This window comes from Alosa sapidissima, chromosome 8, assembly GCF_018492685.1.
Source record: "Alosa sapidissima isolate fAloSap1 chromosome 8, fAloSap1.pri, whole genome shotgun sequence".
Classification (NCBI taxonomy): Eukaryota; Metazoa; Chordata; class Actinopteri; order Clupeiformes; family Clupeidae; genus Alosa; species Alosa sapidissima.
Window position 1 is genome coordinate 19,224,253 of NC_055964.1, and position 25,963 is coordinate 19,250,215.

At 42.0% G+C, this 25,963-nt stretch overlaps 2 protein-coding genes across 6 annotated transcripts; one reads left to right on the plus strand and one right to left on the minus strand.

Annotated features, from left to right (window-relative positions):
* The first annotated feature begins 1,071 nt into the window (after window positions 1–1,071).
* On the plus strand, window positions 1,072–8,754 carry ckmt2b (creatine kinase, mitochondrial 2b (sarcomeric)). 4 transcript variants are annotated; one of them, XM_042100386.1, is made up of 10 exons: window positions 1,072–1,289; window positions 2,757–2,967; window positions 4,693–4,891; window positions 5,187–5,282; window positions 5,510–5,731; window positions 6,892–6,977; window positions 7,136–7,259; window positions 7,513–7,647; window positions 8,070–8,195; window positions 8,525–8,754. In XM_042100386.1, exons 2-10 carry the CDS (start codon window positions 2,822–2,824, stop codon window positions 8,639–8,641), a joined length of 1,251 nt encoding a protein of 416 aa, XP_041956320.1. In that variant the 5' UTR covers window positions 1,072–1,289; window positions 2,757–2,821; the 3' UTR covers window positions 8,642–8,754. The 4 variants fall into 4 exon arrangements, with proteins under 4 accessions (XP_041956320.1, XP_041956321.1, XP_041956318.1 ...); XM_042100387.1 differs by having other exon boundaries at window positions 2,792–2,967; XM_042100384.1 differs by having other exon boundaries at window positions 1,074–1,289; window positions 2,789–2,967.
* A 3,316-nt stretch (window positions 8,755–12,070) lies between these two features.
* LOC121715072 (corticotropin releasing hormone binding protein) lies at window positions 12,071–14,727 on the minus strand. Of its 2 annotated transcripts, none has more exons than XM_042100411.1 (7): window positions 14,595–14,727; window positions 14,411–14,495; window positions 13,851–14,008; window positions 13,249–13,459; window positions 12,935–13,089; window positions 12,702–12,819; window positions 12,071–12,317 (listed from the first exon to the last, which is right to left on the minus strand). In XM_042100411.1, exons 1-7 carry the CDS (start codon window positions 14,664–14,666, stop codon window positions 12,163–12,165), a joined length of 954 nt encoding a protein of 317 aa, XP_041956345.1. In that variant the 5' UTR covers window positions 14,667–14,727; the 3' UTR covers window positions 12,071–12,162. The 2 variants fall into 2 exon arrangements, with proteins under 2 accessions (XP_041956345.1, XP_041956344.1); XM_042100410.1 differs by having other exon boundaries at window positions 14,411–14,498.
* Between the last annotated feature and the right edge of the window lie 11,236 nt (window positions 14,728–25,963).

Here is a 25,963-nt window from a genome sequence, read left to right on the forward strand (position 1 = left end):
TGGACTGTAATCTTCATTATACGATAATGAACGACCTCCTTAATTTCCCTCCCTGTTTAGTATAGAGATCTCACTCTATTTATCACCCTTCCTCCCACTCTTTCTTTCTGCCTCTTCTGTCTCTCCTTCACTCTTGTTAGCCTCTGTCCTTCTTGCTCCTCTTCTCTCCTTTTCCCTCACATCTGTTTCTCTTTCTCTCTCTCTCTCTCTCTCTGTTCCTATACTCTCTACCCCCCTCTCTCTCCCCCCACTTTAATCCACTGGAGGAAGCGAGGGAAGAGAGGCGCGGGACCAAGGGCTTTGGCATTAAATCAGATAATGCCACGGATCTCAGGTTTCTGCTGTGCACACACGACTCTCAACCACTGTCACCTCTTCATGGACAGAGTTAGACAGACATGGGGAGGGGGGGGGAAACTGTTGCAGTTTATCATAATACTTTATGAATGAGTGACACTACTGGAGGTATCTGAATTACATAAGAACTCTTTATTTTGAGGTCTAAATGTATACATTTATGAAGGTGTAAACTAGACTTCATGTGATTGATACGGTACAACAATTAGTCGTGGACAGTAAACACTATAAAAAGATAGCATGAACAGAGGGGACACACGCATGCAGTCACCTGCAACTGACAACTCTATAATCAGCACTTACAGTATGGATGGGCGTTAAAATTTATTGGGCCATGGCAGCCAAGGATGACATGTTCGTGATAGACCCCCCAGGAGCTGTGCTGTGGAGTGTGTGTGTGTGTGTGTATGTATGTGTGAAAGTGTGTGTGAGAGTGTCAGTGTGTGTGTGTATGTATGTGTGAAAGTGTGTGTGAGAGTGTCAGTGTGTGTGTGTGTATGTGTGAGAGTGTCAGTGTGTGCATATGAGTATATCTAGGCTGAGTGGGTTAAAGACCAGGGGAGATGAGTGGGAAGCAGCCCAGCCCACCTCTCGGCCAGCCCAATCCAGCCCTGGGCAGGGCAGGGAAGAGGGCAGACCCAGAGGACAATCAGGGGACAGTGGCCAAAGGTGTGTGGAAGGCTCTGGAGGATTTGACCTGGGATAGGGTGTTCAAGGACAAAGAGCCCTGCGCAGGCGGGCCCTGACATGCTGACAGTAGAAATAGGATTGGCTGGCGGGATGAGCTCTTATCCTGAGCTGAGGCCCGGTGCTAGCTCATTCCACAGTGCACGCTGAACTGTGTGGCCGGGAACGACTCCTCCACGTCTATCTCCGCGGATACTAGGAACACGTCTCTGATCCCCCCCTTTCTTCTCCCCATCATCTGTAAGGTAGGCTGCTTTTACGCTTGCAATGTGCAGGTGCATCATTTGGCATTAGGTGTGAGTGAAGAGGCTTTTGAATCAATGAATGGGTAATGTGTATATAGAATGTCTGGACTATGGATTAATGTACTAATTTCATTAATAGTTCATCATTCATCATTTCAATTTATTTAAATTTGGGCACACAAAATTAATGGTCTAAAATACAAAACATTTTAGACGTCTGTGAAAGGGAGGTAAAGTTATTGTCCTAGTCAATTCTTTCAATTAAATCAAATTAAACATATGCCACCACCCTCTTTGCTGCATATCAACTAGATTTCCAGAACTTTCCAACATCTTTGCCAAGATGTATGCATTTTCTAGCACATTCTCTACCTGTTGTCACAAAACTCATCCATTACCCAGAATACACTGCCCCATTCAACCCGAGGCCCCACTCCCAGACAGTCAGCCTGCGTAAGTCCTTCTGACCGGTGTAGAATGTCACGTTGGATCATGTGGCCACTGGGGCTAATGCCAGTGGAGCCTGGCCACTAATGCTTAATCTAGCCGGCCTGCTATTAATACAGCGCTTTCTTCCCACACTCCCAGAGGGACACCACTCATCTCTGCTCCCAGAGCCAGACACCTCTTTTCCATCACCAGAATAGCAGCCACAGTCTGCTGGTGGTTAGATGTTCAAAAACAATTACAGGCAGGCTCTGTTTATAAATGTATTGTTGCTAGTTTGGTTTGGGAACTGTTGCCTTTAATTCTGCATGTATTGCAGGACGTGGATGTGCATAGGTGTCTAAAATTGAATTCAGCTTAATGTTTTCGGAATGCAGAGCTGTCTTATGTAATTTACATGGTCCTGAGATAAACTAGTGATCTTTAATGCAGCTCTAGTACGACCAAGGTCAAGGTGACAGTTGTCAGTGAGAACAAGTCTTCAGGTCATTAATGGCAAAGACATACATATGTAAAACTGGTAGAGAATTGTCAGTAGCCTACTGTGTACTCTGAAAACTAGATGTACCTCTCAGAGAAGTGCATATGTATTGGTGGTCATTGCCTGCTCTGTGAGAAGTCATACATTTGAATTACCTGAACATGTGTCATTGCATGCTGGAAAGAACTAAAAACGAGCACATATCATGTAACACAATATGTTAGCCTTTTACATATTTCCGCCATGCATAGTTCCATGCCTGTCATGACCTTTGATCAAACAGACAAAGTGGCCAGGTGGAAAGGTATGATGTAAATTTGGACACACGCTAGCCTCTCTCCGTGCTTATGCACGTAATGTACCACATCAAAGTGACAGGTACAACACCTTTGAGTAGTATCACGTTACCCCACGTGGAGCAGGCAGGCACACAACCAAGTGGGACAGTCAGATCAGAATGAGTTTTATCTTTCACTATAGAAGGCAGACAAATGTGACTTTCCTCATTTGCAATTGTCATCATCTCTAATCCCCCTCAGATCTGTAACATTGGTCTGTCACACTCCCACAGTAGCCTCAGTGTTGGGACAACTTCCGGGTAAAGATGGCGAGCTCTTTCACACGCATGATGTCTGGCCGTAACACGGCCGTGGTATTGGCCAGCATTGGAGCATCCACGCTGGCCTCTGGCTACCTGATGACCGACTCCGGTGTCACTGCACAGGAGAGGATGAAGATGTACCCTCCCAGGTATCACACAACATCACAATACTAATTACATGACAAGTCATTGAACAATTTCAGATATAATATGTTGCACAATATATACCCCATGATATGATTATGCAATATCATATTATAAAATATGGTAGTTGATATATGATATAGGCCTATTCAACGGCCTGCTCTTTTCTTTGCTAACTTTGGAAGTTTCTCAAGGCACAGGTTAATTGCACTTGTCGTTTGACCCTGCTGTGCAGCTAAAGCGTTTGTAGGTTCTGAGGTGACACCAACTTTATCGGTGCACGCTGAGATTTTGACGCTTGACTGAAGCGGTACCAAGTGCTGTTTCCTGAAGTGCCTCTGACACTTGACTCTCGCACTCATCCACTCTCAATCACTGTGGCTGCCAGTGGATGTCACACACGGTTCCAGCACACCTGCCTGCCTTAGCATGCTATACAACGTGATCTGATTTATACTCACTCGTGGCCATTTCATCAACCGCCGTTAAACTTCGCTCGCACGTCAACACTGTGTCCCTCGATGTTTGTTTTGAAATTATTTTAACTTCGGGAGGAGGAGAGGTTTTCACCAGGAGATATTTCACTCTGTCACACGGAGCCCAGGAGGCGTCATTGCAAGATTGTTTTTGGTATATCAAGAGAATGTGCGCTCGTTTGACTAAATCTTCTCATTTTACTAAATTGCGCACTCATATTTTATTAAATTGTGTGTACAATTTAGTATATTGTGCACTCGTTAAACTTCATAGTGCGCTCGTTTTACTAAATTGTGCACTCAAAATAAAAATGAGAGCACAATTCAGTAAAATGAGCAGACCACACAAAAACTGAGCCCACAATTTAGTCGAATTTAGCACTATTTAATCATGTGAACATGAACAATTCACTAAATTCAGTGCACAATCTAGTAAAATGAGAGCATGATTTAGTAATAAACGAGCGCACAATTTACTAAAATTAGTGGGCCTACACATTCTCTTGATCTACACACTTAAGGTAATGAAACAGGAAGGCACACACAAAGCTTGTGTGGAAAAATGTGTATTGTAGCCGAAAAGTTGCAAAAGAAGTCAGAGGCTAAAACTGGAGCAACAGACGTTTCGGACCTAGTCCATTTTCAATGTCTCCAGTAGCTGGACGGACGGAGCGGACGCACCAAGCAATACACGGGTCAAAAGTGTAGGCGCAGACGCCGACCTTGCTGGTTTTCCCTTGATCTACACACGAAATATCTTGCAGTGATCTCTAGGTTTACGTACTGGCCCGATAAATTCTTAAATATATTTGGGCTCCTCATACTTCGAAATGGAAATGTAGAGTCTCCAGCATTTCTTGATTGATGATGAAGTATAAACTTTTGCTCCACTTTCAACCACAGTGACTTTCTCCTCCAATGTATTGGCAACTTTGTATTGCTTTCTAAGTCAGCATAATTTGACAAAACTCTCTGTAAGATGACAGCCAGAGAGAGAGTGAAAAAGTTTGTTGGTGTTGGTATTAGTTGGTGCACTTAATGATAGACCAGCGATGGCCCATCAACTGGGTATTATTCAATATTGATCAGATATTTCGTTTAGGGTTATTTGTGTCACTCGATCATATTTCAGTCTTTTGTCAGATGTTTCCTAGTATTAATATTAAACTATTATACTATTATTTCATAGCACGTGTCTAGATAATGTGTGAGGTGTTGCCCTCAGGCATCTTCTTTCTTTTCTGCTTGTCACAGTGCTGACTTTCCAGACCTGCGCAAACACAACAACTGCATGGCTGCTGCTCTGACCCCTGGGATTTATGGACGCTTGAGGGACAAGATGACCCCAAACAACTGGACACTGGATCAGTGCATCCAGACTGGGGTGGACAACCCTGGGCATCCCTTCATCAAGACTGTGGGCATGGTCGCTGGAGACGAGGAGAGCTATGAGGTGACCTGGCAAACACTAACCATCCCCACATCACAATCAACACACACATCACATCAAAGAGAGGGGGTAGTGGTAGACCAAGGATCTTGCCTAGAGCTGATTTGCCAGATCCAGACCAAATCTTGGCCAAGTGGATCCCAGAACAGGCAGCTACATGGAGAAAATTAAGCTAAATTGGTGACTGACACAACAATTGTCAGTAGCAATCATGCAGGCGTCCTCATAAAGGGGATTGTGGGTGATATTCCACCAGTATGTGTAGACTGGAGCTAAAGGTTCCTCTGATCACCCACAGGTATTTGCTGAGCTGTTTGATCCAGTCATCAAGGACAGGCACAATGGCTACGACCCCCGGACAATGAAGCACCCCACTGACCTGGATGCTTCAAAGGTAAAGCACATACTCTTCCTTTACAGGAGTCAGTGGGTTCCTACTTTTTGCACGTGCAAACCTTGTGCATCGTGACTCTTATAACGTTAATGGTCATGCATTTTTGGTTCACTTTATACCTTTTGGAAATAAAGTAATTACTCATTAAAATAAGTACCATAGATGATGATGTTCTGCGAGTGTAATGCACAGAATTAGCACCAGTGATGTGCCTCTCTCTTACCCAGATCACTAACGGCACGTTCGATGACCGCTACGTCCTCTCCTCCCGCGTGCGCACTGGCCGCAGCATCCGTGGCCTGAGCCTGCCTCCTGCGTGCTCCCGCTCTGAGCGCCGCGAGGTGGAGCGTGTGACCGTCATGGCACTTGCCGGCCTCAAGGGTGACCTGGCTGGACGCTACTACAGCCTGTCTTCTATGACTGAACAGGAGCAGCAGCGGCTCATCGATGTGAGTGTCCACCTCGGTTTGGCCATGTTCTTGGTCATGTTCTTCATAAGGACCTATTTAAACTAAAGTATATTATGAGATTCAGTATACATTGGAGTGGTACGGCAACATACAGAGCATATTTTGTAAATCTAGAGCCAAGGCATTTCGAAATGTATTGTAACTCTGGTTTAATTTATAAATGCAATAAGTTTTATGCCATCACGTGATAAACAACCCCAAAGTCAAATACAGCTCAGCTATCAAATAAGTTTAAAGTTATATGTGGAGGACTTCGGGTGTGATTAGACAGGATACGCTTGGCCGCTTCTAAAACATGAGGTGCACTATGTTTTAATAAAAACACGAATGACATTCGGCGCTTTCCCGCTTTGAGTTGAACTTTTTTCCAATTCGAGGCGCTCAGGGCGCTTCTGCAAAAACGTGAGGTGCAGGACGCGCTCAAATGCCAGACGCTCTGGGCGCATAAGAGGCGCGTAAAAATGCTGTCCTGTCTGATCGCAGCCTTAGAGGATATTTCTTGTAGTGAATGTCATAAATGCAACATAATCAACTTGATCAACTTGACTTTTGACATTGACCTTTAACCCCTGATCACCCCCTCCTCTGCTTTTTTTTGTGCTGGCCTGTCTCAGGAGCACTTCCTGTTTGATAAGCCAGTGTCTCCTCTGCTCACTTCAGCTGGGATGGCCAGAGACTGGCCTGATGCTCGGGGCATTTGGTAAGGCCCAGGTAGATGAGTAGAGCCGAGTCGAGTACAGTAGAGTAAAGTAGAGTAGAGCTCTCCCAGGTGGTAACCTACCTACTCTGGAACATATGGGTCTGTTAGTTGGCAAGTGCCTGCTCTGGATCTCAGCCCAGATCAGGGCCATGTGCTTTAGAGAATCAGCTGAACACAAGATGAAGATCACAGTCACTGTGCAAGTGTGTTCCTTGTGGCTGGAATGGGAGCACTACAGAAGCTTCCATTCAAACAATCACCAATCACACACCCTCTTGTTCCCTCTCTGATGAGCCCCCCCCCCCACACACACACACACACACTGCCACACCACCACCATGATCCCTACCACCATCCTTCTCACCTCCTTCCTCTCCTCTGTGTCCTGTTGGTCTTGTCTGTCAATCTCTGTCCCTTCCTACTGGTCTGTCTGGTGTAGGACCACTTCCTGTTTGACAAACCTGTGTCCCCGCTGCTGACTTGTGCAGGGATGGCTCGTGACTGGCCAGATGCCAGGGGAATCTGGTATGGTGCATGAGACTGGCATCACCAGGCGCCAATTATTGTATGCATGTGGTGTGTGTGTGTGTGTGTGTGTGTGTGTGTGTGGGGGGGGGGGTTGTAAGAGTTTAACCTTTTCAATGAGTTTGTCCTGGATATATCATTATAATATCCTTACATAGGCACAACAATGAGAAGACATTCTTGATCTGGGTCAATGAAGAGGACCACACACGTGTCATTTCCATGGAGAAGGGTGGCAACATGAAGAGGGTGTTTGAGAGGTTCTGCAAAGGCCTCAAAGAGGTATGGCCCTTACAAAACTCTAAAGGCAACATCCTTATCAGAATAGGAATATCTTTGCATGTTAGTCCCTGTTCAAATCATATATTTATTTCAGTAAAGATATTTTTTTTCTTTGTGTTGTGCTAACTTTGGTAGAGTTCCCTAACAATAGCAAAAAATGGATGAATAGGATGTTATAGTGACTGGATGAGTGGAGTTGAAATAAGGCTGTGATGTAGATGGTTCTGTAAATGTGGACTCTATTTTATGGTAGGTGGAGAGGCTGATTCAGGAGAGAGGCTGGGAATTCATGTGGAACGAGCGCCTTGGCTACATCCTGACCTGCCCGTCCAACTTGGGCACTGGACTCAGAGCCGGAGTGCATGTCCGCCTGCCCAACCTCAGCAAGGTGACATAACTCAAACTCATCTCACCATGCTTTCAGTCTTACGTCCAGTTGGAGGACCACAGTACTATTGCCATTTCTCTTTATAGCCTGTCTTTAGGTTAGGTTCTTTACAGTCTGATAAGGTTCATTGATAATGACACTATGTAAGCAAATGATATTGAACAGAATTGAACTAATTGATCAAAATTGATCAAATGCTGATACTGCATTCAGTTCTTTGAGAGCATAAGTACTACAACAGTGTTGGATTACCACTGGAGGATAGCTATTCATCAGACCGTTTAATGCCAATTAAACTTGCATTATGCATTCCCAATGTGTTATTTACTGTTGAAAGTAAATTTGGAAAGAGGTTGCCTTTCCATACAGTCCGTCATTAGTAATATATTCGTTTTTAATATTTTTACTTTAACCATATATAGGACTCACGCTTCTCCAAAATCCTGGATAACCTGCGACTACAGAAGAGAGGCACAGGTGGTGTGGACACCGCCGCCACCGGTGACACTTTTGACATTTCTAACCTGGACCGTCTGGGCAAGTCTGAGGTAAACAAGCTCCCCAGTGTGAGGATCCTTCCTCTTAGCCAAGGGGGGTTTAATCTGATCTGGCCAGAAGATCCCTCAAAGCCGAGGTGTAAGGCCCTGCCATATTGTAGTGGTGGCTGATACGTCTTAGTGACGATTGCTAATCCGTGCTTCTTTAGGTCATTCTTTTACATTTAAAGGCTTTACAACAAGGGTGCACTAACAATGTCCTTCTCCACGTGGTTCCCTAGCTGTGCATTTGATTGACACCTTCTCCATCCCTGTAACCTGATTTATACAGCACAATCTCCTGACTGTCATTTTTTGTTTTGTTTTTGTTTTGTTTTTAGGTGGAGCTTGTTCAGCTGGTCGTTGATGGCGTCAACTACCTGATTGAGTGCGAGAAGAGATTGGAGAGAGGTCAGGACATCAAGGTGCCCGCCCCGCTCGTCCAGTTCAGGAGATGAGTAGAGCGTGTAAATCTCTGAGCTGTGAGGCTACAGGACAGGTCCTCCTCCGCTCACTGCAATACTAAAGGTCTTACTTGAACTATAGACTCATTAAACTATTCTAATAAAAATAAAAGTGCAGTGTGCTTTGCTTCTTTTTTTTTTTTTTTAAACCAGTTCATTCATTTTGGGAATAATATCCACCAAAGGTTTGATGAGGAATCAAACTGTGTTATATGTGCAATAGCTTGGTATCCATTACAATGATTTTGTAGTTCTGCTGCACAGTTACTCTGGTCTTCTCCTGCACTTGTGCTCTGTTAGATGGTATGATGAGAAGACAAGGAAGAAAGAAAGAGTGACAGGCAACCTGTCGTAAAGTCCATAGGGGACAAAAGGCTTTCCAATTACCCCCTAGCCTACTGTACTAGTCAAGTCATCAGACCACTGTGATCATTTTAGGCACTCGTGGAGCTACCGCAACAGCCAATACTGGAGTAAGCTCCTTAGCCTGGGACCAGACTGCGCTAAAAAAGGATTGTCACTCCTTACAATAAGGATGGGAAGACACAGAAGAGGCTTAAAATATCTACCAAAGGGGGTCAAACCGCGGCGATTAGACAACTGTCACAATGAAACGTTTCTCTTAATTCATTCATTTTTCATGCATGAGATGCTTGCTCTCTGAATATATACGAGGGAGGTTATGTAAGATGCATCTTTGGTTTCATGAAAAAATAGCTCACATGTCTTTCTATGTTCTCTCCAGTACTCCCAGAAACATTTAATGTCACAAACCTAACACCTATGATGAGGAAATAATATGGTGCTATGACAGACTAAATTATTTAAAATGTAATCAGCATTTTAACTGAATTTTCCAAGATGTGAGAAACCCCTTTCAAGAGTAATTTCTATTTTATTGTCTCTATATTTCCCTTGTAGTTTTGTGTAATACTGCACTCAATATATACATAGTGAGGAATACCCTGAAAAATATACCACTAATTCAAACATCAAGTTCATGCACTATGAAGCTCAGATAGAGGATTTTTTAATTAACATGCCAATATCCTTTTAATACATAGTTCTCTTCTCGTTACTATGTACGTCTGTTTGTTGATTGGGGTGAAATTAGTCCAGTGTGTCTGGCTTTACCTCCATGACCCTGGGTCCCCCTACAGTCTCGGCCTGGTCCCTTCATTAGAAAGCTAATAGACTTCCCGAGGTTAATTTACCACTCTAAAAGCAGATTAATGACGTGTATCTAATAATGCCATTAGTGCTCCATAGCGGATGACCAGGTATGCTCACAGAGGGGGAAGAGGCTGATCAGTATGTGTGAATAAGTTCCAGTGATCCACATAGTGACCGAGGACACGTAGCACTTTTGAAATCAATCCAGAGTTTGTATTTATAGCGGATAGCTGAACGCCATCCAACCTCTGTTCTTGTTAGCATGTGTGGAAGGCTTGTGGGACCATTGCAGAGGAATGCTTACTCACAAGATCGCTACGTGGAGGACGACTGGGTCGTGGCAGGCCTGTATTTCTAGTAAGAAGTGGTCTCTCTCTCTCTCTCTGGCTTTGTCTTTGACATAAAAAGGTGCATGTGGCACAACATGGATCTTTTAAATCCAATCACCAGTCTCACACACTCAATCAAGGCAATTTTTGGATATCAAGTCAAAATGTCTTTTGTCATAATGTAAAAGAAACTGTATTGTGATATTACAATTATTAATTATTATTAATGATCAATTATTTAGGATTTAACAATCAGAATGTATGAGATTAGATACATTCTATGCTGATACAATGTCCCCTAAAAACAAACACAATAAAACCCTAAAAAAGGTCCTGTCTAAAAACTGTAAGCCTATATGTAAATTGTAAAACATTATTTAAAAAGAACTTTAAATGTTAATTTAAGTTAACGTTCATAGCACTCATTTTCCTTCATAGCCTATGTGAAATATTTCACACATTAAATTATACTTATTGTAATAGTAAATCATGAGAAATCTGAGGATTTTGGCAGTAAAATTGAATAACTGAGTACTGAGAAAAAAACACAGATGTTGAGGAAACTTGACAGGTCTTGCAATTTCAGGGATGAATGTGAGGTCAGCTATTGAGGACAGAGTTCAAAGTCATTATGACAGCTGGCCCTGTGCCATTCCAGCGACTTACTGCCCCCTGTGGACAAATAGTTTAACCAGCTTTCTTCTGAACTGATTACATAGTCTACTCTAAGTCGAGAACTCCCTCTGCTGGCGGATATATTTTAAGGCCTACTAAAAACCATTGCGAGGGAAACTGGAGCAAGTAAAACGCGCACTTGTCTGAGTTCATAAATTCACCCCGTGTATCCATCAGAGGCGCATGATGATAACGGCTCCTGACCTCTGCACTACGTGCACGTTGGGACATATTTCCATCACTACTCTCAGAAAGCCATAATTCTGTGAACAGGCTGTGCTGGGAGGATGGACAGATCAAGACTTCAGAGACGAATTACTCTGTCCCTGGCACTCAGAGGTAATAAACTGAGTTGGTTTCAATCAAATTCTATTAGACTTCTGTATGCCACAGTAGGCTAGTATGTGATGCCAATAGTGGACCTCATGTGACCTCACGTACCACAGTGTTGTACAACCAAACAACCAAATAAATGTCCGCTTATCATTTTCAATGCATTTAAGTGACTATTTCTTAATTTCAGAAGACATCGAAAGCGATATCTGCCCCAAGCTTAAATATCAACATCGACAAGCAGGAACAGCATTAAGCCTACCTGTTGCGCCTTCACCGGACAGCTTCACCGTGGGGTGTTTATTTAACTCTGTTTACCCTGACTGTTGCCGTCGACGTGTGCTTTAACCTCATAAATCTGAGGCTGATACTTCAACTGTAGGGTACTTGGAGGAGCTTCTCTCTACGCACAATTAGAGGCGACGTGCAAACGTTTACAAAGAGCACATGTTCTTTAATTGAATAACATGTCTGATTTCACTTGAGATTAATTTGTCTAAAGGATGTCCAAATGAAAAGTAGTCTGCCATCAGTGTAGGTTACAGGACAGGAGGATTAGTGACTTTTACATGTGAGGAATGATTAGATCGTAGCCTACTTAAAAGCGTGCTTTCTATTTCATTAAGAATAAGGCTAAAACTTCTAGATAACATATCTGAAAGACAATAGACCAAGTTGAGTATTGTAGGTAGAGAAACGAGGTAGGTTGATGAAATACACTTTAGACCACTTAGCATATTAAGTATTAACACAGTTTATTTTAGCTGATTATCTTGATTCTTGTCAGTCAAGTGTTAGTAGGACTTCTACGTTTTAATGAATGTAACAGTATTTTGGATTATGTCATGTAATGTGATACACTCAAGGAATCACACACTTAAAGCCACTGAAAAACAAAGATTGGACACATCAGTTTGAATGACATGTGTGATTTTTTATTTTATAATGCATATTAAAAGGGGATATTTAAAGTCCTCATCACTCATTCAAAACATCTCTCACAACTCATTTTAAAGAGCAGAAATCCTCGACTGTATTCTCTTTTACTTTAAGTAACTCATTGTGCTCCAGGAGCCTGTATTGGAAAGACACACTGTTGATGTATCTTCCACTAGCAACCATTCGCACAGCAGTATTGTCACATCCAATCTTCATTTGAGCTGCAGGGAGAGGAATGTTGATGGACAAAACTCAGTGACCCATGACAAAGGAAGACCAAACCAATGCCAGGGGACTTCACACTGACAAAGGGTTTGCCATTTTTTTCTTCTGAAATAGGAATCTTAACTCATTACGTAAGATCTCTTGTTTTGTCATATGTGACACTGTACAAAGTAGTTTTTTTTTATTTAGGCCCTACATACTTACATTGTTTTAATTGTACAACTTATGAATAGTTTTTTTTTTTCAATGAAACAGCTTTGTGTACTAAACATTCAGGAATAATTTGTGTTAATTTGAGACCTTGTAGCAGTAGACAGCAGAAAGTCAGCATTTTAAACACTGCACGTAATTATTCAGGATAGGTATGATGTCATACTCACTTTGGCTTTCCAGCAAAAAACACAGGTCCGTTATAGGAAGCATCTTTGATGTGTCAATCGCATTGCCTCCCAGAATGACCACAAAGTCGTCTGAATCAGCACAGTCGGACCCGGGCCTCTAGAAAAGGGTCATTACAGGTGAGGCATTAGTTGTGATATCACACCAGGCAAGCCCTGTTAATAAGACACTTTATCACTAAAGTACACTCACTGGTGTGTCATCCTTTGCTTACCTCAAGGGCAACATCATTTGATTGTGACTGGTCCAGGCTGAGCTTGGTAATCTGAATCTCAACAGGGTAGATGATGGAAAAGCTGCAGTTTCTTCGCTGGTGAGGGATTACCATTGTAAAACTGCCTGCTGGAGTTTGGGAAATTATGTTGCAAGCTGCAAATAGACAGAGAACACCACACATGCATACAAACACAAGAATGAAACCTCACACGCTCACACAAACGCTCATAAAAAAGGTTTCTGGGCACTCTCCCTGTCTCCTTGTGGCAAAATGTCACCTGCTGTGAGGGGCGCTAACGTATGCTCACTCACGGAACGGGTTGATGTGTTTCTTCAGTGTCACGCTGAAGCCTTTCCTCGCTGTGTGGACTCGGAAAAGCATCATGGCCACGTTTTGCGAGGACTGGAACAATCCTTTGGACATGCCTGACGTGCAGTAGTCCACATAGCGCTCACTCAGAGACAGAGAATGGTCAAGAGAGCTTGGGAAAATGTCTCCATTCAGGATCCAGCCATCAAACATCTACATGGAAATAAAGTGGTTTGACATCATAAAAAAAAGAAGCTATTTTTGCAACACACTGCACCTCAACTTTAAATGCACCTAAATGGCAGCTTTAGTGCCATGAAGTGTGTATGGTACAATAAAGACTAGTACAGTGTGACCACACAGTGTTTTTTGTATGAATCTCCATATGAACTGTCTAAAGCCCCCAATACAAACAGCAACTCGTTCTCCCAATGCAACCAGATAGATATATAGATAGATAGATAGATAGATAGATAGATACTTTATTGATCCCCAAGGGGAAATTCAAGAAATGGTACATATTCTACTTCAGATTCTCTTTTCAATTATTTAAATATAAAAAAGAAATAAAATAAGAGGAAACAGTAATACACTATTACAATACCTTTATTATATCTCCCTGACTGCAGTCGATGTCCACCATGCTGAGTTCAATGCTGATGACCTCATTGGGCTCACCGATGAAGAAGACTCCACAGTTAAGGTGAGCATGGTCACTGCTGAATGTGAACTGGCCCTCTGTTGCCACCATGTCAAAACACCCTGCACAGGCAATAGTGGGCATTCAACAAGAGGGTCTAATTGATAACACTTGGCATTTGTTCATCCAAAAGTAATGACAATTGTGCGGACTGGCAGTATGTCCAACAAAATGTTGTTGATTAAGACAGCATGGAGAGATGTGTATAGTTATCAGGTCTAAAGTAAGTTCCATATACGACATTGTGCTCACAGTAGCCTAACAATAACAATGTCCAGTATTATCCCAATAATATACAGATGAGATGTAACTGCCTCTAAATCATCTTGGTTTACGTCTGCTGTAGCAGTCGCCAGGATGACAGCAGCCGCCTAAACTGAATGCGCATGATTTATTCTTCAATTACCAAGTTCGTCCGATTTTTAGAAGCAGAAGTATATATGCATTTGTAATAGGATACTTACGCAAGGGTCTGCTGTAAACAAAATCCCACGGTTCTCTCTTATTCACCAGTGTACGGGAAAGCAGTTGGTCAAAGGTTACTTCATTCTGCTGGCGTAAAATAAGCGTTGAACATATCAAAACATTGATGCGTTAACTCGATTAACTTAACAAATGTGATGATCCAGTAACAGTATATAATTTTACCTGCACGTGAGTATCCAGCCCATTGAACACTGCATAGAAGAGCAGAATAACTATAAACATTTTCGCTGCCATGATCTCTCCTTTGATCCAAGCTCCGTCACACTGGAGATGCTTGAACGCCCCTTATATAGACTGGCTTGTTGACAATGTACTGAAACCACTCAGCTCTGCAAAGCCAAGGTTAAAGTGGCACAGAAGTTTGCATGCGCTCGATGCCTCGACGTAGGTTCATGAATAAACGACAGTGTTTGCGTAAACACTACACGCCTTTAAACGCTATAGACTTTCTTGTACTTATGAACTTCAAAAGTAGGGTTAGTTGGACATAATCGACAGTAAAAATGACCAAACTATTGTGATGGGGCATCGAATACAAATAGTTGGACCAAAAAAGTGAATGTGTAGTGAATAAATATCTTTACAGTTCGAGATGCATCAAAAAGTTTCAACTGGACATCACCACACTGAAATACAGTCGTCCAGCCTCTGGCTAGATTCCATTTGCAAGGTGCTGTATTCACAATTTCTGTTGAATATCTTACTGCCCCTAGTGGGGAAACTCATATTTCATGTGATATCAGATCAATTCAAGCACCAGATGTAATGCAGATGCAAAAATTAGAATTAGATACTTAAGTTTAAATATATATTTTGGGAAAGTATATTGACAGAAGTGCTATTACAGTGAACAGTTCGTGGATTCCCCTTTGTCTAAATTAAACACCTGCATGCAACCAACTGCACATAATACAGGAAATTTATTGAAAACTATTTTGTTTAAAATGGTCAACAGAGACTGTAGCATAAGATTCATGAGCATTTTTTTCTTTCATATTGTGGCCAGTTTGTAGCAAAATAAATGTATGGAACTGTAGTGAATGCTGACAGAAAATACCCATATAGGCTTATTTATAGCTTCTCATTTAAACCATTTACATTTTCTTAACGCTGCAGTACAGCTTTAAACATCTTAATATAATCATATTAAAATGTTATGTGACATGCTTTAGGCTACCAGATGCTGCCCAAACCTATTGATAATGTTTGAAGACTGCTGCTAATCTGTCACACTCAGTCATTAGGAAGATCAGCGCTGAGAGGAAGTAGGTCTTGTGGAGGGTTGCTACAGTTCACAATAAGCCCTAAGCTAATTTGTGCCTCTGCCATCAAGCCTGTTTCTTTCCACATTTTGTCCTTACCACAGCAGAGCAAACAGTGGCTCAGTGCTAATGCAGACCGCACATTACTCATAGCCCCTCCAGGGCACGGAGCCAGAGTTGCGGTTATGTAAGGGATTAAGCTCAGTCCCACGCTTTAGGCACCAAATGATCACATTTCCAATGGCATTCGGTGGCACACACGTCTGAATGAATTCTCCACAAGTGATGGCTATGGCAGCTACTTCTCTTCCTTCTCCCCACCCCCCTTTGCCAAGACCACCACGGAGAGAGACGCAGGAGGATCGTAAACACATTCACAAAATTCTGTTTTGCAGCAACATCTGAAACCCTCAGTAATTTGGTTGCATGGGAACAGCCACCTGACGTAAACAGCCACATGTTGTGGTAGTATCACACTGAGGGTCCGAAGCCTTCAGTTAATCTTCATTTGACAGGCCAAGGCCACTGCTACATTATCCAGTATAGTTTTTATTGTGAGGGTTTTTTAGAGAACTTCAAACGCTTATCAAAGCAGCAAAGGTCTTCACCACAAAAAGGACACTGCCAAAACAAAATGCACAAAGTGAAAATAAAAAAACTGGCTGCAGTAATGCTAAAATATCAGTGCATGGTGGGTACATAGACGGATTATGAACTTTTGGGCCCCTGGGCCTAGTTTGTATTATGGGACCCCCACTAATTGTCACATATGTGGGAAGGGGGGTTTGGGGGTCCTCCCCCAGATTTTTTTTCATTTGTATGATGTGATTTCCTGTATTCTGGTGCATTTTGGGGATGGCCAATACTTTAAAGGCACACTATGCAGGTTTTTTAGTTTAATATGCAATTTTTTTTGCTTAATTTACCTTCATTTAACGGCTTCAGAGTCATTGGAATGGTTATATGACTTTTTTCGGGTTGAATGGTGGCCGTCTCGCTCCCCCCTAGTGCCTGTGAGCGGAAAAACCACCCTTGCAAGTGTGGGCCGGCGGGCGAACAGCCTCAGTATCAGGAAGTATAACGAGTGTAACGAATTGCTTTACTGCATTCAAATACACATACACGCCAGGCACCGGCTAGAAAAAGGTAGCGATGGAGTTTCTCAGACATTCGTCATGACAGAGCTAGCGAAAAAGAAGCAAAAACCGAGAAAACAGTAAGGAAATTGCCAATACTGCATAGTTTACCTTTAATTCAATCAGATTCATAGCCTACATCCTGATGTGTTAATATTGAGGCAATGATTCCATGCAATGGCTTGGGCTTCAGGGCACCCTGACCCCTTGGGCCCCTGGGCCTGGGCCCGGTAGACCCGTGCAGTAATCCATCCCAATTACACTGGCTCCACTAGATGTCTGTGTGTAACATGATTACATCAGGTTTGTGTATTTATAAACACACCATATGTCCCTTATGAACAATCATGTTACAATTGCAGTGTAACACGATTCAATTCTGAACCTGTAGGCTCCTAGCCTATGTAACACCATGCTTCAATACAATTTAGAAGCACTAACAAACTGTTATGAACTACATCCTTCCTTTGTTCCCCCGTTGCCTAGAGCATATAAATGGCCTGATTTACCTAATTTAATCACCTCATTTAGTCAGTTGTCATACATTACATTTCAGTTGCACCCAGTAACGCTTTCTATTCATTTTTGGACATTACCCCAATTGTTGAATCTTCTGTAGGCTTACGCATGTACACCATTTTGGCCAGAAGGTGGCAGTGCCTACAAACATAACACATTTTCCATCCAACTCTCTTTTTCAACTTGATTTTTAAAGTAACATCGAAGGAGAGTGCAACTGGGCATGTTTTTTTACAATGAAACTAATAACCACACTTTCAGTCCAATCATTCAACACAATCATTTTTGCATGTACGTTTGTATAAGGCTGCTGAGGTGAGAGGATTGTGTGTTTGTGCGTTTCTGTGTCTGTGTGACGGAGCAACAATAAGAAAGACTGTGACACTTTTAGCATTTCCATGTATTTTCTATCCCTCCGAAAAACGGTGGTCAGACATTTTCACATATCGCTCTAACGACCTATCACTCAGGCGCGAGACAGGTAGCCCGCTCCCGGAGAGAGAAGATCCCCTGTTCGTCACGGGTGTCTCCTCTCTCCTCGGATTGAGACGGCATGCGCCTGATGGCTGTGACCTTCATGGTGGCTTACATGCCTGCCTGGCACTGGGTTTTGATTTAGTGTGGATCTGCTGCACTTGTCAGGGGCTGGAAGGTGCTTTCCATGCACTAATAGAATAGCTCAAGGGCAGCAGACAGGTTGGCAGGTGAGCTCTGACAGTGTGCTGTGTTCTGTTGGGGATAACGCAAAAAGCATAAAAACCGCCTAACACAGGAGAGGTGATACATATGTGGTTAACGTACACAAAAGCGTGAGGGCTCCGTCATGGTTACCCTGGAAAAGGCGGTGTCGGATATCATTGGGAGATTTTGATGCCTGATTGAATGGTCATGCTTAACCGTAATCTTTTTTTCTGTATCGATGTTAAGGTTCCACTGGTTAAATAATCAGATTTAACAGTGTCATGGTGTCAAAGAAAGACTGTGTGGATATTTTCCTTTCATCTATACACTTCAATCTATTTCACCAATTTTATTTTAATCAATCCCCAATGCATGTAATTGTTTTGTTTCCTAAGGTTAGATAGAAGAAAGAAGTTTATCTATCTTTACAGGGACATTCAGCCACACCAAACTACAGGTAACCGGTAATCAGATAGCCTTGGATAGCTTTGTCTGGAAATTAAAATATGTCATTAGAACTGATTACATTTACACATAGTACTTTTTTGTTGCATATTTTTATTCTGGACCATGGATGCTGTGTGTGTGTGTGTGTGTGTGTGTGTGTGTGTGTGTGTGTTTGTGTGTGTGTGTGTGTTCACATACAAGCGTGCGTGCATGCGTGTGTGTGTGTTTTGTTGTGTTTCACTTGTCAGTCAAGTCATTTAGCTCCAAAATTGTATTGATTGCATTCCAGTGCTGTTGTGTGTGCCGAACACGAATTGAGTTTTTTTTATGAGTGGACAATTCCCTCATAGACTCCTAATGGCCTAAATTGCACCCATTAGTTGGACTCTCAACAGAAATAAGGACCCTTCCTGTCTGTGTGCTATAGTCAGCACCCAGCGATTCACACAGATGTGTTAGCGTGCATTAGCCATTCTGCTGTTATTCCTTTTGTCTGCCTCACACCAAAGAAATGTGCTTTCTCCTGTGCTTCAACAGTGAGCAGTTTACATCAACAAACACATAAAAACCTCTAATCAACTTGATTTACGCCTGCCGCACCACAATTTATCACATAACTATGGTCTTAATCACTCCATATCAATCATCATTGTTTAATTATTATATATGTGAAGACATAAAGAAAATCACATGATGGAGATTGTGCCATACGGTTAAGAATGCATAGATAATGCTCCTTTGTGTGTGTTTTCTATGGGGACGGAGCCTTGCCAGGTGAATTATCTTATATATTTAGCCAAAGCCATTCAATACATGGCATGGTCTTCACAAATTCCTATATTAATTTCACTCCGAGATTGTCATTAAAAAATCAAATTGGAATCGGCTGCAGCACGTCTGCACAGGGGCCTGCCATGCACACACGCACGCACACACGCACACACACACACACATACACACAGCATGTCAAATATATATACACACATACACATACGCACACACTCACGGGGGAGAGAGAGAGCGAGAGAGGGCGAGAATGAGAGAGGCAGGAGCTCCGAGCAGATGGTGCCTGATGAAGATGGATGCCTTTGAGGCCAGCGAGTGATCCAGGGAGACACTCTGAGCCTGTGTATTTCCCTTTGTTTCAAGAAATATTTGATAGCACCTTCACTGCTGTCTATTACAGCGATGCGCTCACACATGTGCGAGTCTAGCATCCCCCCACCTATATGGGGAGGTTTGTTCTGTTTTTTCTTTCTTTCTTTTTTTCTTTCTTTCTTTCTTTTTGGAGACTAGGGCCGAAATGTGAGAAAAATCTTTTCAGTCAAGCATTAGAAAATTTGCCTAGAGGTGCCAAATTTAATTGAATTGAACCGTTTTTGTTAGTTTTTATTCATATGGACCCAATGCCGATGTACAATTATAGTAATACCAGTTATACTATTATAATAGTTATCCTATTATACTTTTACTTCCTATGACACTAAGGTCTTAATTCTCAAATATTTGGGTTTCTGAAATACTTTCTTGTTTCATCATTATTACTGCTTAGTGTTTTGACAGCTCCTGCCTATTCAATGCCACTAGACAAATCAATACAAGCCCAAATATATAGCCAAACTGCAATATATCAAAGTATCATTATGGAATTGTGACCCAAGAATCAACATTGCATTGAATCATGAGGTCTCCAGGGATTCCCACCGCAAACAGAGACTGGAAGTTTGTCACAGGTTCCCCTCTCTTGCTGTAAATCACAAATTCTGTGAAGAGATAATGGTCGCCCTTCTGAGATTAGCAGCTTCATCCTACACCAGATGTGCTGCTGCTCCAGACTGTGAGGTGTGTTTGCCAGTGGTAGCATAGCTATACAACTGGCTAACTCTGAATATAAGAAATACTTTATGATTAGTGCGCTGTGCTTAATTAGATTATGATTCAACCTCAAACATAGCTCATACATGTTTTAATTACATTGATTCATAAACAGTAGCAAATGTAATGGAGTTGACCCAACCGATCTTATCTGTCTGTTAACTGAAACAAGGAGTTTACCTTGTTTGTCCTGTTCTGATGAAATGGTGAAGTGGGAAAGATGGCCAGTGATGATCCAAAAAATGATAGTGAGGTGGGTTACCTCATCTTAAAAAGGGAGCATAATGCATTCTGTGCTAGCTACTGTATTCTGATCCAAACAGGTCAGAACATATCTATTTTCACATGTGACTATATACCGTTTCTCTTACAGTACCACCTTGCATATCATCCTCATTCAGTGAACTTACAGTATTCATACATATAGGGAAAGTTTTGTCCCCCTCTTTATTGGGATATTTTTAGCAACTGTGTAGCAGTACAACTGCACTATAGCAAGCCCTCTCACACGAATATAGCACACGCAGACACAAAAGATGAAGAAGGGGCGCGCTCTCTCTCTCTCTCTCTCTCTCTCTCTCTCTCTCTCTCTCCTCTCTCCAGTAGCAACCGTTTGAAATAGACAAAAGGTGCAGGTGGAAAACATGTCACCAATTAACAGATAATTGATTCCATCCTTGGCTGACAAAGAAAGGAGTGGTTGTGGCCTGTCAGTAAAATTCTGCGCTCAGCGTTATGCCTTGGTGCTAAAAAAAAAAGCAAACCTTGTTCCTTCTTCATATGTCTCCTCCACAATCACTAACACTATACTAGTTTGCTGAAAAGCAAGACTTGATGGTGCTGTGAGAGCAACACCTAAGCGTAGAACAATGTATAGCTATTGAGACATCAATTCAATCTATAGGTTACCCATCTAAAATTACAATCCGTCTTTCATCTCTGTGTGTACATCTGTAATGTATATAAATGTTAAACATGTAACATTCCTTTCTTTGTCTGACTCAGTCTTAGACGCAGTCACTGCTTAGAATCTACTCCCAGAGAATGTAGACCGATGGTCATCAGTTGTTCATGAATTCGCCCATCAGTGTGTGAAAAATTGTTTAATGAACAACGGGTTACACGTCCACAAACTCATTAACCTCAGAGAGAGTGAAACTAATTGTTATATTTGAATAATATAATTTAACATCTGTTGGGAGTGTCAGGAACAGGCACCATTGTAACAGCAGTGTATTGAGATCTGCTTTGTTGAGGCAGTAGTTGAAGCACTCACCCTCAAGTTTCTCTCATCATCTAAATGTGTGCATTTGTGGGTGAGGTGGGAGGAATTCTATTTTTCTCAGCTCATTACAAACGGTTTCCAGTGTGGTTGTTTATCATTTGTGTATTTGGGTAGAACTGTAAGGAATTATTGGCTGTCATACACTATTATCAAGTGAGAAATGGAACCAATGGCTTCGGAAAATGCATGTGGTTAGTCTGAAACTGTTAATTGACTTCATGTGAACAGTTATGAAGTAGAAAATGGCTTGATTGAATGATTTCCCATAACGGCTACCTGGATATTGTGCTGCTGCAGAGGTTGTGTCCATGTGAAGGACATCTGAAATCAAGGCCTTACCCAATGGGACCTAACAGTTTACTCTGATGTTGTTTCTCCCTAACTACAGCTTGATACATCTCATTTAAACTTCATAATATTGTTGTAGAATGTTGCGTTCTGGTATTGTAGTATACTGTAGCATAGTGTAAATAAACATTGTTGTGGGATAACACAAATAAGCAAAAGTAAACAATGAATATACAAGTACAATGCCTTGCTATGTTTTATACCTTGTTTTATATCTTGAATTTCCCCTAGGGATCAATAAAGTATCTATCTATCTATCTATCTATCTATCTATCTACCTTTGTTCATTCTACCTGAAATGGCACACTAATGTGTAGTGTGTGATTGCTCATTCACCAACCTTCATTTTTATAAATAAAAACTGCTATTAGAGGATTATAGTAAGTGTTTCTAACTCATGTCCCATATTAATCATTTTCAAATGAACATAATGCTGCATTGACAGACATTTTTATTCATTAATCCTGCGTTGAGTAAGGCATGATCTGGGTTTGAAATGCTGTCTCACACTGAATACATTAACAATACTGAGTTAGTTTTATCAGCCCTATTCTATTCATGAACACAAGCCAATTTCAGTAGAGTCACCTTAGTATTTTGTACTTGATAAACTGAAGAAATATATCTTGTTTCATTTACGCTGTGTATTTTGCTACTGTGTTTGAATTTTAAACTGAATGTACCACATAGCGGTAAAAAATATGACTGCCGCTCAGTCCTGTATCCTCTCCGTGAAAATAAATCACGCTTGTCTCCTACTCCATCCCCTATGCAACTTTTGTGTATGCTTGTATGTGCGTGCCCGTGTTTGTGTGTGTGTGCGTGTGTTCCTGCGTGTGCGTGCATGCATATGAGTGTGTGTGTGTGAGTGTGTGCGTGCCTGTGTGTGTTTGTGTATGTGTGCGTGTGTGTGTCTGTACGTGTGGCTGTGTGTGTGTGTGTGCATGCGTGTGTGTCTGTGTGTGTGTGTGTGCATGACTGTGTGTGTGTATGTCATTTTGTCTCCATCTCCTATAGAGCCTGACCGATATGGGATTTTGAAGGCTGATACCGATTTCAATATTTGAGTTTTTCAAAAACCGATATTGGCTGATAGTCATTTATCATTCATAGTCATTAACAAACACAATGTAAAAAGGTTTTAATCAAGGTGGGGCATTATGTATTTGAATAGGCCTAACTATCTAGTTTCCTAATGAAAGGCTCTTCATATACAGTATTTTTTTAAGAAATAAAAGATTGTATAGAATGGAAAGAATAATAAGAATAAAAGAGGCCTTTGTTCTGTGATAACTACATTGCCACAATGTACATTGTGAGCAGTTTATGCTTAATGACTATCCCTTTATGCAAGCAAAACATTTTACAAGTAGGCCTATGATCAGTTACTTTACTTTACTTTTAGCCTTTGTAGCCTTTTTCTTACTTGAAACACCTTTGTTGAAATGCAAGAAATTGAAGACTAGTAGTGGGTCTTTGGGAATGAACGTTAGCTCAGATGCTCACATTTATTTTGTGTAGACTTTTTGTGGTCCTAATGCAACATTTTACACAGCACTGACAGGGCCACCAAGGACTGTGAGCGAGTCAACAGCAGAAAAACCTATTTAGCAAGCAGAAGTGTCCCAGCCCGATGTTTAGGATACATCGTAGACAGGTAGCCTGTAGGAAGTGAAGTGGAACCAAGTCAAGTAACACATGTGTCTTGCAGCAAGACGCTGCGTCATCTGGTGGACAAAATACGTAATGCCAATCCTGGAACTGCAGTCTAAATCAAGGATCAACATTCGGTTTCCCTTTACTGAATTTAAAATAATTTATCGTCTGCTATAATTGCCAATACCGATAGTTTGGAAAATGCCTGATATCGGCCTGCCGATAAATCGGACGGGCTCTAATCTCCTACTCCATCCCCTACTCTTGCAACTTTTGTGTATGCTTGTATGTGCGTGCCTGTGTGTATGTGTGCATGTGTGTGTGAGAGTGTGTGTCTGTGCGAGTGGATGTGAGTGTGTGTGCATGCGTGTGTGTGTGTATGCGTGCATGTGTGTATGTGCGCGTGTGTTTATATGTGTGCGTGTGTGTGTTTATGAGAGAGAGTGGGTGTGAGACAGTCCTGCCTTCGCTCAACACTACCATCTACAGGCCGGTGGGTATACAGTCAGTAAATGTACACATAAATTCATCCCCCCATGGATGAAATTCCACGAAACTTGGCATACCCCCCAGAGGATGTCAGGTTAATCATACACATGACATTTGGTGCAGTTCAGAACATCTCAACTGAAGATAGGGGCAGTAAGTAAAGCAGTATAATATTGCATTTTCATTTTTTACTGGGGGGGAGGGGGGGTTGGGTGCAAATCACAAATGAGTGGTTATGGGCTATGTTGATGTGGGCCCTTGAGACCAACATACCATAAAAATGTTGTCATACTCTGTGCCACGGTTCAGGTAGTTATTTAGGAAGAAACGCATTTTTGGGGTTTCGGGGGGGCCAGCGCGGGGGGGGGGGGGGTGGAGTGGCCCCCCGGGGACCAAACTAAATTTTTTCGTATGAGTCTAGTGGGGCTACATGCCCACCAAGTTTCATGTGGCCCGGTGTTTCGGTGTCCCGGGAATTGTTGACCAAAAATTAAGGAAGTTGCTGACGGGGAAAAAAACTTTGACAATTCCTATATGACTGCTATGCTCATAATAAGTGGTCATAATAAGCCCCGACTATGCTTTCAAATAAAATAAATGAATCGTATGTAGGTGTATGGCGTATTAATAAATCCCTGTAAGAAGCCAGACAGATTATCCTGGTTTCATTCTAGTCATGGTCATCATCTATATGCCGGGCATTAGAGAATATGAGTAAAAAAAAGAAAGTGCTCTGGGGAAAAAATCCACATTTGAAGAGGATTTTTAGGAGCTTTACCCTTGAAGTGTGGAGATTTGGCAGCTAATGATGTGCCGTTCATCCAGTTAAGCTCGATTGTTGACACAATCAAACATCAACCTAGTGGCTTTTACCGGCTATCCCATGGAATGCATTGTGGTTCTGGAAAAAGAGTCTTGCTAGAATTCACCTTGTGGCTCCTGATGTCAGATATGTCATACGCCTGCACCATATGAATGGCCAGTCGAGGTCTGCACCTGAGATGGTTATGGGACAAGTAACTGAAGGTGGCCGTATACCATCACTGTCCAGTTTTTACATTAGACTCAGAAAGAAGAGCTTTGTCAACTCTGACCAGGCCCCTGCTGTGAGTGACAAATGCAGGCAGAATGAAAAAAAAAACCTTGTGAAGGTGTAGCTGCTGGGCACATCAATAAATGTAGTTGTTTACTCTATCCAAGTTAGATACTGCCTATTTTAGTCTATTGCATGCAGAGAGTAGAGAATGCTAAATGAAACAAATTATTTCAAAAACATGATTTACCTTCACCCTCCAATATGCTCATGAATCATCAGCGGCTTCAATCACAAGCTCCAAAAAAACGTAATTATTGTTGCCTGGCAGACTTGGCTCACATACCACCCGCTACTGATATGGTGTATGAGTGTGATAATGAGCATTGAGGATTTAGGGGAAATGACCTTCACATAACTCCAGAGTGATCATCTCAAACACTAAGGCCAATGGCATATTGATGTGCTGGAGATAAATAAAAAAAAAACAACATGCCAGTATATGGCACGGAACAGTTGCACACTTGCCCCATCAAATGTTGGTGGTGGTGGGGGGTGCTGGTTGATGCTGGCTGATGCTGGTATTCAAGCACATAGGCAACTGCCTTAAAGCGGTGTACCAATATTCACCCCCTGTCGTCCCTCTCCAAGGTCACTGTCCCACTGTTAAAGGATGTGTATGTATAACTGATGTACCAGAAATGCTCGACCAGAAATACACCACCATGTAGCTCTTTGTTGGTTTTTAAGCACTGTGTTTGTGTGTGGAGAGTCTAATCAAGTTGAGATTATATTTAATA